This window comes from Cyprinus carpio, chromosome B7, assembly GCF_018340385.1.
Source record: "Cyprinus carpio isolate SPL01 chromosome B7, ASM1834038v1, whole genome shotgun sequence".
Lineage (NCBI taxonomy): Eukaryota > Metazoa > Chordata > Actinopteri > Cypriniformes > Cyprinidae > Cyprinus > Cyprinus carpio.
This window is the reverse complement of record NC_056603.1, coordinates 34,515,354-34,530,652: the sequence shown is the minus strand read 5'-3', so window position 1 is coordinate 34,530,652 and position 15,299 is coordinate 34,515,354. Positions and strand designations below refer to the sequence as shown.

The 15,299-nt window shown below is 35.6% G+C and overlaps 1 protein-coding gene across 1 annotated transcript in view; it reads right to left on the bottom strand.

Annotated features, from left to right (window-relative positions):
- Positions 1-15,299, bottom strand: part of haus6 (HAUS augmin-like complex, subunit 6) — a 28,363-nt gene that overhangs the window by 7,697 nt on the left and 5,367 nt on the right. The window contains 2 exon segments of the mRNA XM_042728406.1: positions 96-158; positions 982-1,126. Of these exon segments, the coding sequence (XP_042584340.1) occupies positions 96-158; positions 982-1,126 (208 nt within the window).

Below are 15,299 nucleotides of genomic sequence, written 5' to 3'. Positions count from 1 at the left end.
ACACCGTTTTAAGTAAAGTGAAAATGAAACCAATATTTTGTGCAAATTCAATTTACTTCAACAGAGCTGTCAAATAAAATATTTTAGAGGTTTACTTAAGCAAGTGATCATATTTGGCATTTTCTGCATCAAGGTCCCTCAAAGATGTCTCCAAACCTCTGAAAGGTAAAAAATAAAATAAAATAAAAAATGCATAGATATGTTACACTTTCCTGAGTAGAGAATAAGATGCTGCAACAGTAGCCAACAATAATAGGAACACCCCCAGGTGTGACAATTATCTGAATCCCATATAGAAACAAGCAAAATCAAGTCGATCGAGGTGTTGTGTCATTGGTGTTATATAAGGAACCTCCTATGCCATCAATCCTTTAACTTCAATGAGAAACGGAATCCTTTACCCAATGCAATATTCACAGTTTTTCATTCCGTAAGCCTCTTGAGACAGCAACCAAAGCCACTGGCTTGTGCAGTTGGCGTAAATTGCTTGGATAAGACTAAATAAATTACCATTTAAAAAAAAAAAAAAATTCGAAAATGGCGATGACACAATGCTTTGAGAGGTGGCATCAGTACCATCAGCCAATGAATTACTGTTTCTATAGGAGCTTCAGACAAATCACCACACATGAGGGTGTTCCCATATCAACAGGTAAATCCCATTATCGCTGTTTTCCATGTTCATGGAGTAAGTATTTTTGCATGGCTTTTTAAAAATGCCGGGTAGCCGGTGTGTCATATGCGTTTAGCCAATCAGCACACTTATGTCACTAGTAGTTACTATAGAACTGTTTTAGACCCTACTCTGAAGTAGGATCAATTAGTTTCTCCAAACGGAGTTCCTAGAACTGAAACCATTCCTAGTTCCTGCGGTGTGAACACACTAAAAAGTGAGTACCTCTGCCAATAGTTCTAGGAACTATGAAAAGGTTCCTCCGATGTGAAAGCCCCTGGTAAAAAGGAAGGATTGCAGCCACTCACTTAGCTCTTTTCTGGTAGTCTTGAATGAGAAAGTCCTGCCCTACAGTCACTCTCTGGAATTGTCTCTTCACCAGGTGTAATCTTTTCATCTCCAGCTCCTTTGTACTTACTGGCACTGCAGCAGCCTCAGGGACCCAAGTGTCATCTAATTATTAATGTGACAAATATAAAACACAATTCTATCAATTAGAATACCCTAAACATGGCATTTTAATTTCTAAACAATCCAAAAAAAGGGTGACAATATACAAGGCTACATATTTAATGTGATAAATTCCTTTAGAAATTTTTGGCCCTCCCCGCATTTATAAGGAGACTGTGAGAGTGGCCCCCCCAGAGTAATCTGTAAAAGTGAGATGGTGGAGTACATTACAGAGCTTTCTGCTGAAGGCAAATTTCCAAAGAAAAGAAAAACACCTTTGACAAAAGCTGCATCCCAATTCATAGGCTACGTGCGCATTTGAAGGCGATTGCATCATGGCGGTGCGACGAAGGCTGTCCCAATTCAAAGAACGCATCCTACGAAGGCTGCATTTGAAAGCCGATTGCGTCACGGCGGTGCTGCAAAGACCATCCCAATATACGATGCATCCCGCAAAGGGTGCATTTGAAAGCCGATTGCATCACCGTGGCATGACGAAGGCTGATGTATTTCATGTTGAATTTGAATGTTTGCTGAGTTTTGATGTGTAATGAATGATAGGATGGATTGATAGACCATTGCTGACCCTATCCCAGAATTCAAAGTGCCACCAGTGACGTTGGGACTCTTATTCAAACAAAATAGAGAATGACAGTTCTGTGGCAGCCAACGAATACACTTATAAAATATAAGTATTTTGTTTTAATTTACTCAAATAGCTAATGAAACAAATGTTAAAAGTCAGGAGTCTTAAAAAATGTGAACTTAAACTAACAATACCACTGCACAGATTAATTTGTTAGGTGGTCTGAGGCAAAGTTCTTGTATTTATTAAATTGAGGGCTAAATTTGATAATTCCTTTATTTGGGACAAAAAAACTCTGCCATTGTGGCTCAGAGGCAAGGCATTACCCATCTGTAATATTTCCACTAGGACCTCTTGTGTTCACAAAAATTAGCCCTCACCCATAAAGCCCTCAACAATAAGACAAGTAGGCCTATAAGGCTACTTAAGTAGACTAGTCTTTCACTTGTATTTTTATTTTTTTATTTTGTTTTGTAGTGCTATCCTGCAATATGTGTCCACAAATGTTTTAAGCAAACTTGACCAAGAAACTATGATTCTGAAGTATTTTGCATGCACACCCTGCTGTCATGTTTTTCTAACCATAAGATTGCAGCACTGTCTTAATTTTTCTTTTTTTCTTCCCTTTTCTCTACCTTTAGGACAGTTCTAGAGAAAATGGTGCTTCTTGGAAACTTAAAAATGACTTTTTATTTACTTTTGTAATTTAAGTTATTTGTAAATGAAGGCAAGTAACTTTTTGTGCATTGATTTAGTTGAAACTTGTAAATAAAAGACAAGTAGTTCTGGAAATTGTTCATTTTTGCAAAGCAAGTTATAATTTGTAAATGACAATTTCTTATATATATATATATATTATTTTTATTTTTATTTATTTTTTTTTTAAATAACATTTGCAAATGAAAATAAATTGTTCTACACGAAACATACTTTTTTACAGCCAATTACAAAATAACTTAGTCTCCAGAGGTTTTGAGTGCATATTTCCACTGTCCAGCACTGGGATGTTCAGGTTAATCCTGCAGTACAGGGGTCTGGTCTGGTTTAAGGAAATGAGGAAATGACTAATTGTATATAGCTATGACAAAGTAATTGGTGGAAGAAATATGAGTTACATTAGTAAAATACTTTCAGGAACTACTTTAGCGCATTGAGGAAAACAATGCATGCATTTAAAACCTTAAGTATTATTCTTCTTACTATAATGTACTTAAGGTATGAAGAGTAAAAGTAGCCTATGTATTCTGCAGAAAAAAAAAAACTTTATACACGATGGTCTTGCATTAATGTTACTGCTGCAGAGTACTGTATGTTGCATTTTACTTTTGAATATGTTCAATGTTGTTACACTTAAAATATTTTATACAGGCCTACTGTTGGGCAGTTTAATGTACCACAGTGCATGATATTGTAAAGGATCAAGTTTTTGTACTGTAGATGTACTGTGAGAAAAAAAAAAAACCTACTGTGTACTCTGTTACACTCCACTACTTTGTTATTTTGCAAATGAAACGAATACAGTTTATTGCTAGAATATTAACAAACAGTTGCTACAACTGCAAACCATATCAAGGCTGCTTCCGAAGCACTTGGACCGGTCTAGCCTACAGAGGACTCTTCTTGTTGCCTAGCAACTGTGACAGCTGCCATTGACGAGTGGCAGTGACGTTTGTAAGTTAACTTTTTAAATTCAGCTGCATAAAACTAAACAGGGTTGAAAACCGGTTTAAGTATGTTCACCATGGTCCATTTATGTACATAATAATCAGTAATAAAATAACAAAAATCACATTTTGGTAAGATATAAATTGACATTTACTCGCTTTATATTTTTTGTTTCTTTTCATGTCATTACAATATTCAAGTCGAAACCCAATACTTACATTTAAAGTGTTATTCGGTAATTAAAAGTCAAAATCTAACAATACAGGCTCCAGTTATTTTCATTTTCATTAAGAAATAACATATATGGCAGCTCTCTTCTTGCACCGTTGCTATGCGACAAGAGTGGCAATCTGAAACACCTGCTGGCGCAATTAGGAAATCCTGCGAAGGCTAGACTCGGATCGTCCTTTGAAGACCGCAATAACCACGCTGGCCGCATTAGTCTTTGAATTGGGATGCAGCTAAAGAGATAAATAAGACCAGAATAAGTACTGGTCTGGCTTTCTGGAGATGGGGAGCCCTATAAATTGCTTAAGGGGCCCAATTTTACAATATACTCCAATTTTAACAATATAATACACTTTCAAAAAACAAACACGTCTTGTCCATGTTTCTATATTAGCATAAAACTTAAGTCATCACTTGACGCAAGGCTGCCAACTTATGCATTATGTGTAAGACTCATGCAATTAACACTGTTCTTATGCCACACATCCATTTTCTCACACAGTAAAAAAAGGAATAATAATTAAAAAATATATATATTTTTGCAGAGCAAAGACTATGAGTATTATTCCCATGTATGCTGAGTAGCCAGCGTTTCTCCCTCTCATCTTGCACTGTACTCTGTGTGCCCATCGCATTTTGGTTAGTAACTAATATGCTGTGTAGCCTAGGTAGAAATAAGTTAGGAAAGTTAGCCTATTTGTTTAACATCATTCAGCAGTTATATTATCTATGATGAAAACACAGTACCCATAATTGTACTACTCATCATGACATTAACTACAAGGCATGTACAGATGTCAAATATCTAGACATGCCTAATAGTTAATGTTATTTATTGTTTTGTAAAGAAACTGGTGACTGGTGATGTCCACTGACAGCCCAGCTCAAATTATCTTATTTATAATAACTTTGTTTTAAATCCATAAATGAGCCATTTGTTGCATCCAGTGGGGACATAATTATGGATTATAATGACTTATACTGTCTTTTTACATTGCACCGCGCTGTGTAAACATAAAACCATGTCTGCATTCATGATCGAAGGAACAACAAACAAGCGCTACTCTACACTGCTCAAAAGTCGCAATTGAATAGTCAGTGGTAAATTCTTTAAATTTGAAAATGTACTTACAGACTGTGAGTCAAAACAGCTAGCACTGTAGTCTACTATCCCTGGATCAGGAAACAGTCCTCCATAAAATGCGCAGCACACATCTGAATATTTGGGTTGAACTGTTCTGGAACAGTGTTGTAAATACAACTTAACCACTGATTTCTAGTCGTGTCCTCTTTTGGAAGGCCAAAGAAAGTATTTTCGCTTTCACAACGAACCACACAGCATCTCCACGACATGGCAGCGGCAGCAACAATACTACAGCAAGAATCAAAGTTACGCCTTCTTTCTTTGCATGAAAATCTGGGCGGCGTTATGCAAATCTTCCCACATCGTGACGTACTGTAGACATGTGAGGGTGTGTTTAAACGAGCCATTTTAGGAGTGTGTGGTCGAGTCTTGTAACACTCCATAGAGAAATGAAAAACCTAAAGTTTTCACTTTTGACTGAAGTGGTGAGGTTAGTCACCTAACACCAAAATGTGTTCTTGTCTTAGGACCAACCCTCTACGCACACCTTGGCAATATAATTGCCAGGCTGATATACTATTTTTCATACACACATAAACACTAATATATATATATATATATATATATATATATATATATATATATATATATATATATAGCTTAGCATTTTATACCACCAAATCAGCTTATCTTTGTAAAACTGAACAGCTTCTTAAATATCTGTATGTACACTATTAAAAGGGTCATATGATGCTGCTAAAAAGAACATTATTTTGTGTATTTGGTGTAATAAAATGTGTTTATGCGGTTTAAGGTTAATAAAAAAAAAAAAAACACATTATTTACATACTGTACATTATTGTTTCTCCTCTATGCCCCCCCTTCTGAAACGCGTTTGATTTTTGAGACAGAAATGTTTTCACCTCATAACATATTGTGAAGCCTTGTCCAGCCGGAATGACGAGACCATAAACATAAAAACCCATTATAAACTAGGGATGGGTCACGATTTTCGAATATTCGATTAGTCGATTTAATGACCGATTATCGATTAGGCTGTGCGATTATTTTCTAAGGATGTGAACCGTGCCCAAACGTGTCTTACCCCCAAAGCCCGGTTCGGTTGACTGTGATCGCTCCGTGCCGCGCTCGGACGCGGTTGGTTGGAAGAGGTGGGTCAGAGCGTTCAGTTTAATCAGGGCACGGTACACATGCAGTGTGAGCGCTAACCGCACCGGAGCAGGGAACTACTGATACGTGCAGCATGATTACGTGAACATATCTGAACGGCAAACGCAACAGATCTATAAAGCAATATGTTGTGAGAGGGTCTTGTGTGTCACCGCGTCCCAAACGACTCAAAATAATAAACCACAAAGTTAACAAAACGATGCGCTCCACTGTGCTGAGCGAGAAGCTTCCTGTTCCCCACGTATTAAGTCGTAAATATGAGCAATAGCTGCATTAAAGTGATTTGTTAATTGTTGAAGGAATAAAATGTAATATTCCACTGGTTTGATAACCGTAAACATTTTTTAAACCATTTAAAAATTCGACTCTTATGTTGATTTTTCTGAAGTAAATAATGTTATGTGACTATTCACAAGCTTTTAATTAGCTATGGTATAAATGCTTGGAAATAATATGTAACATTTTAATTGCAATTAGCTTTGGGCTTTTTTACTTTTATTATGACTAGAGATCGACCGATATATCGGTCGGCCGATATATCGGGCCGATATTTGTCATTTTTTTATATATCGGCATCGGCCGATATCTGTGTTTAATAGCGCCGATTTAAATTCAGGCACGTCGGCGGGCAGCCCCGTGCTATTGGTGCGGTGGAAAGTGCTGCTGCCGCATGTGAAGGACCCCAAGCCAAAACTTTTGGAAGATTCAACAACAATCCTGGGAGATAAAGGTAGTCAGAGAAGTTCACTCTGTAAATGAGGTGGAGTAGGTGGCAGTTCTCACACACACTGCAGCGTGATTGAGGGCTACGTTACTCTGCCCCGCTCACAGAAAGCACCGTTCTCGGAGAGACAGCTGTCCTGGAGCAGCCCAGAATGGTGAATGACATTTCTTCAGAAGCATGGTTTGATGCAGACAATAGCCAGGTTTCCATCCAACTCATTTGCATTTAGGGATGTCAATATTTGATCATTTCCATGATCGATCGTCGTTTAAATTAACAATCAATGAATAAGCTTATTGCTGAAAAATGGGTCTGCAGCGGTATTATCATTATATGCAAAAGCCACTCGGAAGCCTCAAAAAAAAAGCTTTCTCACCCGAATTAAAGGGGTTTTAGTCTGAATAAAATGCTAGTAGCAGGACTGTAAAATGAATGTGATTATGATCATTTGATAAAATGAAGGGAGCGCGCTGTACGTTTGAGATCATTTTACTTTGTTGACTGTTTTCCGTCAAGGAGACCGCTGAATGCGCCTCTTTAAATGGTTTCGTGGTGCTCGTTGTTGTATTTTAAAACGCAATTGCAATTTCAAATGACACAGTATTAAAAATAAAATTATCCCAAACGTAGGCTAACTGTGGCACTTGTGGCTGTGCTGCGCAGTCAGTGAACCGCTTTTTTTCACATTGAACATTTTATGCGAGTATTAATGACCAGTACTTTATTTGATCCTGTTCTGCAAAATGTTCGATTTTGAATTTTCGCATTCCAGTAGGCCTATTTGTTTTTAAAAATCCGGCATTTACAGTGCATTAGATCGTGACAGTGCATGCGTGCGTGCCGACGAGGACGAGCGCGCGTGGGTTTGGCTAGATGTATTTGGAGGTTGTTGCTCACGTCTCGTTCTGCACATATCCAAATGTTTCCATATTCGCAATGTATCTGAATGTTAAACTATAATATTTTTATTTTTTTTTTAATGTAAACTAGACGGAAAAGATCATCCTCTTCACATGAGCAAAAAAGTCCTTGGCATAACAGCACCGGTATACTACGGTCTATTTAAACTGACCAGTGTAACCTTTTATATGTTTGGTTGACTGTACTTAATCTTAATAATGAACAGACTGCGATGTAAGTTTGAAGTTAGAATGCACTTTAGATGTTCTGTGTCATTTATACCAAACACAAATGTTGCTGGTTGCTAGTGTGTTTGCAGCACTACTATTATTTATTTTTTATATATTTTATTTTTTTTATATTTTTCAGTTTAATTGATTTTTATTTATAAAATTTTATTTCTTTTATTTAAATGTATATTTAAGTTTACATTTATGTTCCAACAAACTTTCTTCAAACTTTCCAAAAATTCTGCTTGATAAATGCTCTAAAACTTTTATGTTAATGATTGACTTTTTATATATATATTATATATATATATATATATATATATTTATATATATATATATATATATATATATATATATATAATATATATATATATATATATATATATATATACATACATACAGAGCTGGGTAGTAACGGATTACATGTAATCTGGATTACGTAATCAGATTCCAAAACTCAAGTACTTGTAATTAGAGTAAACTACTTTTTAAAATACTCGTAATCAAACTACAGTTACTTTTTTTATGGATTACATGATTACATATTATTTACACAATGGTAATAAGTCGTTCACAATTCAATGATTTGCCTAAATTTCCTTTTTATTTTTCCTATTAAACCTGCCGTTTATATACGTTCGTGATTCTTCGAGTGTTTCCAGCGGGGGGTTGGGGGGTGTCAGAATCGCGCTCAGAAGAATCAGCAACAAGATAATGGAAGATGAAGGGTGAAGAACGCAGCCTTTAATCACTCGATGCACAGACATCATTTCATTTTTAAAGAAAGACACGGGAAAAAAAAAAGCTCTGCCTACCAATGACTAATTTGATGTGAAACCGGGTCCCAGAGTGGACAAATTTGAAAACGCCGCCTTTGCGTTTTCGTGCGGACAGCAAATTTGTTTATTTTCTGAAACGATGATGTCATCAGCCCACGTCTCGCCCCTAGAGACCGCTACGTCATGTAACAGCAACAAAAACATGAACAAACACTGAACGATTGTCTTTTTATTAACTAACATTAACACAGATGTTGTTCCATGTTCGTTTGTGTACCACGCGCAAGGTTTATGCGCATAGTCCATGTCGTCTTCTCCGTTTTTAGTGTATCTCTGTGGCAGAAGTACAGCGCTACATGCTGGTCTGGCATGTATACTACATCGCTTTGTGTTGGTTTTGTGGTTTCGTGTGGACGCAGATATTTCTTGAGACGAGAAAAAAAAAGATTGGATAGGGAAAGCTGTTTGAGATGAAAGATTTGACCCAGAAATGGTCTTTTAATATATAGATATATTATATATTAATTTTTCCAAAAATAATAAAAATAAAAAATAAATAAATTATCTATATAAATTTATTTATTGTTGTGAGTTTCATGTTCTTTTATATTATTTTTTGTAATATTGTTTGTCTTGTCCTCATTGTTACTATGCACTTAAAATGTTTTGAGATAGATATAAGTGTCATTGCTGTGTGAATTTAGTCTTTTTCAAAATTCATGTTTGCAATGTAGCTATTCTTTGATGTTTTTCATTGATACAGGCATATACACTTCTGGAGTTTTTTTAGATTAAATATTTGACCTAGCAGTGATATTGCTGTGAAATTCATGTTTTTTTCAATATTGTTTTTTGTAATGTAGCTGTTTTCTAAATGTACTTAATTCTAAGTAAATATGCTTTAAAATCATAAGATGTGATTTTGTTTTCATTCAGTGTTACTAGCAAACACTGACAGCAAGGTACATTAGTGTTAGTATTTTTTAAGTATTAACTGTCCATACATTGCACTTGAAAAAGAAGCTATTATGGCTCTTGTTGGTGAATTAAATATTTTTTTTTGGAATATATTCTTTCTTTGTATCTATCAAAATAGTACAAGATTAGGCTAATTCAATATACAATATGTGATATCAAATTAGGGTTAGCACAAATGTAATCTAAATGTAATCCAAAAGTAATCAGATTACGTTACCAAAATGTGTAATCTAAGAGATTATATTACTGACTACAAATTTTGTCATGTAATCTGTAATCAGTAACTGATTACAATTCATAAGTAATCTACCCAGCTCTGTATGTATGTATGTATATATATATGTATATATATATATATATATATATATATATATATATATATAATATATATAACCTGTTTTATATATTTAATACTTGGTCAGTTTATTGATTTGTTTGGTTAAATTTAGATCTTTTTTTAATTTGTAATACCGTGCAGTGCACAAAATTAAGATTTGAGAGATGGTTCAAGTCGGTGCTCAATAAATGATGATAAGTTTAGAAATGTTGTGCATCCACTTATTATTGGTGTGACATTTTAGCATGCAAATGAGGGGGAAAACTTCAAGATATCGCCCTAAAAATCGGCAGCACATATCGGCCATCGGCTGACCCTGACCTCTAAACATTGGCATCGGCTATAGAAAAACCCATATCGGTCGATCTCTAATTATGACACAAAGCTTCAGGCTTCTGTCAATTTTAAGATAAAATACAAACAGTAAATGTTTTTTTACGCTCTAATCTGTAGTGAGATATTCGCCTCCTTTCATGCGGCATGTGAATCAATTATATTTTCCTGTTTAATATTTGCAGCATGAAAATAATAACGAATAAATATTTGAGCGCATGTTGAAAAAAAAAAACTGAACAATTTAATACAAACGAGTGTCTCATGAAATAAATCAAATCGAGTTTAAAAAATCGTCAGTAAGCCTATTGCTGTTTTTCGTGTTAAACGTGAAGAATGTGCCACATATGACTTTTTTTTATTATTAATTTTTTGGCAGAGTATACAGGTGTAATATATTCTACTTCATGCAATGTAACATGATTTCATTGTTGTAATTTTGACTTAATTCCTAAAATATTATGACGCTTATCCTTTTTTTTTTTTTTGAGAAGGATAAATTGACAAAAATGCTCAACTCACGGTCTTGCGCTGGCCGCTTTGTAGGCTATTTAAAAACAAACAAACTTGAATTTAACAAACATAAAATGTTCCAATCATATTTCTGAATTAAATTAATAAAGAATCGAAACGAAATAAGACCATTAAAAAACAAAACTAAACTATTATAATGGCTGCAACAACAGCTGTGTAATGAGGACAGTGACTCGGGCAGAGAAACCTGATTAGCCCCGGGCCGGGCTGTGTAAGGCTCGATATGAGTTCTCTCGTTTCAATTAAAAGTTCCCCCTCGGTTTGGCGGGCCAATATAAGTACTACCTACTTTTTTCATGAGAGGTAGCAAACTCTGACAGGGTATCAGAGATCGACAGAACGTAAGCCCGGAGCGTAAAGTGCAGTGTGAGCACAGGCCAGCGGGGGAAGGGAGACAGTGACAGAGGGTACCGCCAATAACTGTAGAACTGTGGACATGCTCTTTTTTTTTTTTTTGTTTGAATAAAAATATGAAATAGGTTATTGTTATAAATACAGACGTTAGAATTAATGTTCACATAAGTGCCGTCATTCAGGCTGTTCACAATATGTAATACCCAGCGATTATCGATTATTACTTTTGCTTGAAATGCACATCCCTATTATAAACGTGATATAAACATGATTTCTAGTTGTGTTTTCTTTTGGAAGGCAAAAACCAAGTAGTTACGCTTTCTCAAGGAAACGTCATCACACACCGCGGCCGGCTTGTTCACTCTAGGCCTCCGGCCGGCTTGAATGAACAGAGGCGGGCAGCTTGAGAACACTGCGGCAGGCGGATTCTACGAAAGAGCGTACCTTGGTCTTGCAGTAACCACAGGTGACGACCCCGGGCTGGACGCCGCTTCATCCACGGTGAAAGCTGATTCAGTGATCCACAGTGCAAAGTTGGTGTATTTGCTCAGCGACCAGCACGGATCAGCTCCAGGCATGACAAAGCGGATTTCGTCCTCTTTTGGAAGGCCAAACAAATTAGTTTCGGTTTCACAGTGAAACACACGTCTATACGACATGGCGGCGGCAACAACAATACTACAACAAGAATAAAAAGTATGCCTTCTTTCTTTGCATGAACATCTGGGCGGCGTTATGCAAATCTTCCCACATACTGACGTAGACATGTGGGGGCATGTTAGAACGAGCCGTTTCAGGGGGGCGTGGACGAGTCACAACTTTTATAAAGAATATCTCTTTGGATTTGAGACTTTAGTCTTTGCAACTTCACAGATCTTCTATATTCACCAAGAGCTTGTAACACTCCAAAGAGAAAGAAAAATTTGAAATCACATCATATGACCCCTTCAACATCAGTCAATCAAGCATTATATTATGATGATGTGATAATAAAGCACCATTTAATGATAGAACTAGTGATAAGAACTAAAACTTGGTAACCATGTATGAATACATATTTTTCATTTTACCTGAACTTACGAGTGGTGGTGGTGCTTAACATATTGTTGGTCACAGATAATAGAAATTATTACTAAAAGATAATAATACTACTAATACTACTACTAACTGCTGGATTCATGAATATCAATCATGTTGTCAGTGTTCGCTCGAACTGATTTGCTGAAATCAAAACGGGGACGGTAATAGACAAGCCCCAGCCAATGAGATTGCCATTTGTGTATTAGTTCCACCCACTACCGAAGAAACCGGCATATCTTCTGCTTGATCTTAAAAGCTGAATAATTCTAAATGATCTCTGTTATTTTGATAAAAGGAAAGGAAAGGAAGGAAAATTATTTTTTCCTCTGATTCCTTGGCTCATGCCGAAATCGTAAGGTTTAGTTTTTTCGCTATTTTTAATTGTTAAAAACACGCAAAAATGGATATGAGGCTATATCTCCGCAATGGTTTGGCGTATTGAAACCAAACTTGGTGTGTGTTATAACAAGCATGACCTGAGACTACATGCAGTGTTTGAGCACTGTGACACCTAGTGGTCAGGAGATATAAAAAAATGCATATTTTTGCTAATAACTTCTGAATGGTTTGGCCAAAAAAAAAATAAAAAAATTTCCCATGTCAGCCATTTTGGGCGTCTGCCATTTAAAATTTTGTAGTAAAATGCTATATTTTACGAACGCAATGACGTATCGTTGAGTGCATTGATTTTTTCTGTCGGCCATTTTGAATTTTGTGCTAAAATGCTGTATTTTCAGAACGCATCAATTGGTTGTTTCGAAATATTTACTTTCTTGTAGCTTTGGGTGTGGTTGACTTATTTTCACGGGAGTCACCTTTTTTAACTCTTGAATCCTTGCTGAGTCCAGCCCCAGCACTGTCTCACTCATCTAACACCCGATTTAACTCGCCAGCTCATGTTAATTTTTGCACTTCCGTCAGTGAATACGCAACCTGCAAAACACTAAAATAAACATCTAAGAAATAATACCATTAAAAGAGAAAATAGCCTAAATAAGAACGTTAAATACACCCTGTCTACACTGGAAGCGAGCATGATGCAATATTATAGAACTCTTTATAATGAGTGATGCTACACTGGATGTGGCACAGCACGACACGAAATGACAAATCCCCGACAGTAAACTGCCTCATCTATGAAGGTAAAATGACGTCATAAAGGTTTACATGTGCAGGGTAATATTTGTGGAAGTGTACATAAGACTGTAAGCGTAAATTAAATTAGCATGCGCAAGAGAAGCTTTGTAAAGGTGTAAATCTAGTCTCAAGCACAAGAAAAAATTATTTGCAGCATTTTACTGTTATTCGTAAGTGTAATTCATGTATTGTGAAACTGCAGCTTCATGCTAACGCAAAATAAATATGATCTTATCTGATTGGTTCAATAAACATCATACGCCAATACATTTATCTTCATTTAGTTCAGGATCGTTCTTGCCACCGGAATGGTAAATTTAACTTGCACATACAGTAAAAAAAAAAGATTAAAAAATAAAAACTTAAAGCATGTTCCTTTGATAAGCTGTGTTCCTTTAAGCTAAACTCGCATGTGTTCATACTGAATTGCAAGCCGGTGTTAACATTATTTGCTTTGGTTTGGCTTTACTTTGAAATTTCATAATCTGCTTACAGCTGATGTTAAACTTTATAATCAAAACAATGTTATGTGACAATGCTCAACTCTGTCTCTATGGTATCAGAGTGCTACACTTTGTAAATTTACTATGCCAATAATGCTACTTAAATATGAATTTTTCAATTTTTCAGACCATGTTTCTGTTTATGGTATTTAACACTCAATTGTATATTTTGAAATTTCAGTAATAATTCCGATCACTTTCATGTGATCAAGCTATTATATGATGCAAGAATGAGTAACAAAAGGCTTTCGTTGTGTCCAGATTTGACTAATGCAAAAACGTTGATAATAATAATGTCTTTAATAATGTCTAAATATATATCTAAATTTAAGTAACTAATTATGTGGGAATCCAAAGTTCCCAGCCACTAGGGAACATACAGTCATGTTTATGTTTATATAGAGAGAGCTAAACAGCCATCTAGTGGTTACACAATAGTATTACAGATAATAAATGGAGAATAAGTTGAGACGAATATTTTAATAAATATTCTAGTAATATTTTGTAAAATCCCCTTAAATTACAACATGTTAAATAAAAAAAATATATTACTGTTGGTTCAATTATTATTGAACTAAATGTTTTAAAAAAATGGATCAGTAGACAGGTAAAATTATGCATGTATTAGGCTAGTGCAGATACTAGACCTTCTTTAAGTATAATAAAAATTACAATATAATATTACAATAAACTAATATATCATATAGCCTGTTGAGGAGGAGAAGGAAACTACACAGCTCGGAATTCAGTATGAACACACAGCCTAATGGTACACAACTTATAAAATATCATGTTTTAAGTAAGTTTTTTTTTTTGTACACTTTACTGTACGTGTACGTTAAAAGTACCATCCGGCAGCAAGAACGATCCTGAACTAAATTAAGATAAATGTCTTGGCATATGATGTGTTTATTGAACCAAACAGATAAGAGTAAATGGAGAGTCAGCAAGAGCCTCATTTGATTGGCTACAAGAAAAAGGGGGACCCAACCTCCCCCTCGTGCTTGCAAAACTCAGTTATTGAGAGAATCATGCCAAAATTGTAAGCGCAGAGAACAGAAAGACGGAGCTGTACGTATCGGATTATTTCGGGAACTTTTTGCCCTACATACACAAGTCATTTAGACATTTGCAACAGTTTGTTTTTTTACACATACAGATTGGTTCTATGCAGTCAATCTGTTTTGCAGTTCTTTAAACTGTTGTTTTTGCTTGCAAATCACCGTTCACAGGCTTGCAGTGCTTTTGACCATCTTTTGGCAAAAAAAATGTGCCAAAAGTGTAAGCGCGGAAAAAATGGAAGTCAGAAGAATGCAGATCATATTGATTTTGCGTTAACATGAAGCCTTAGTTTCACAATACACGAATTACACTTACGAATAACAGTAAATGCTGCAAATATTTTTTTCTTGTGCTTGAGACACAATTTACACATTTACAAAGCTTCTCTTGCGCATGCAAATTTAATTTACGCTTACAGTCTTATGTACACTTCCACAAATATTACTCTGCGCATGCAAATCTCTATGACGT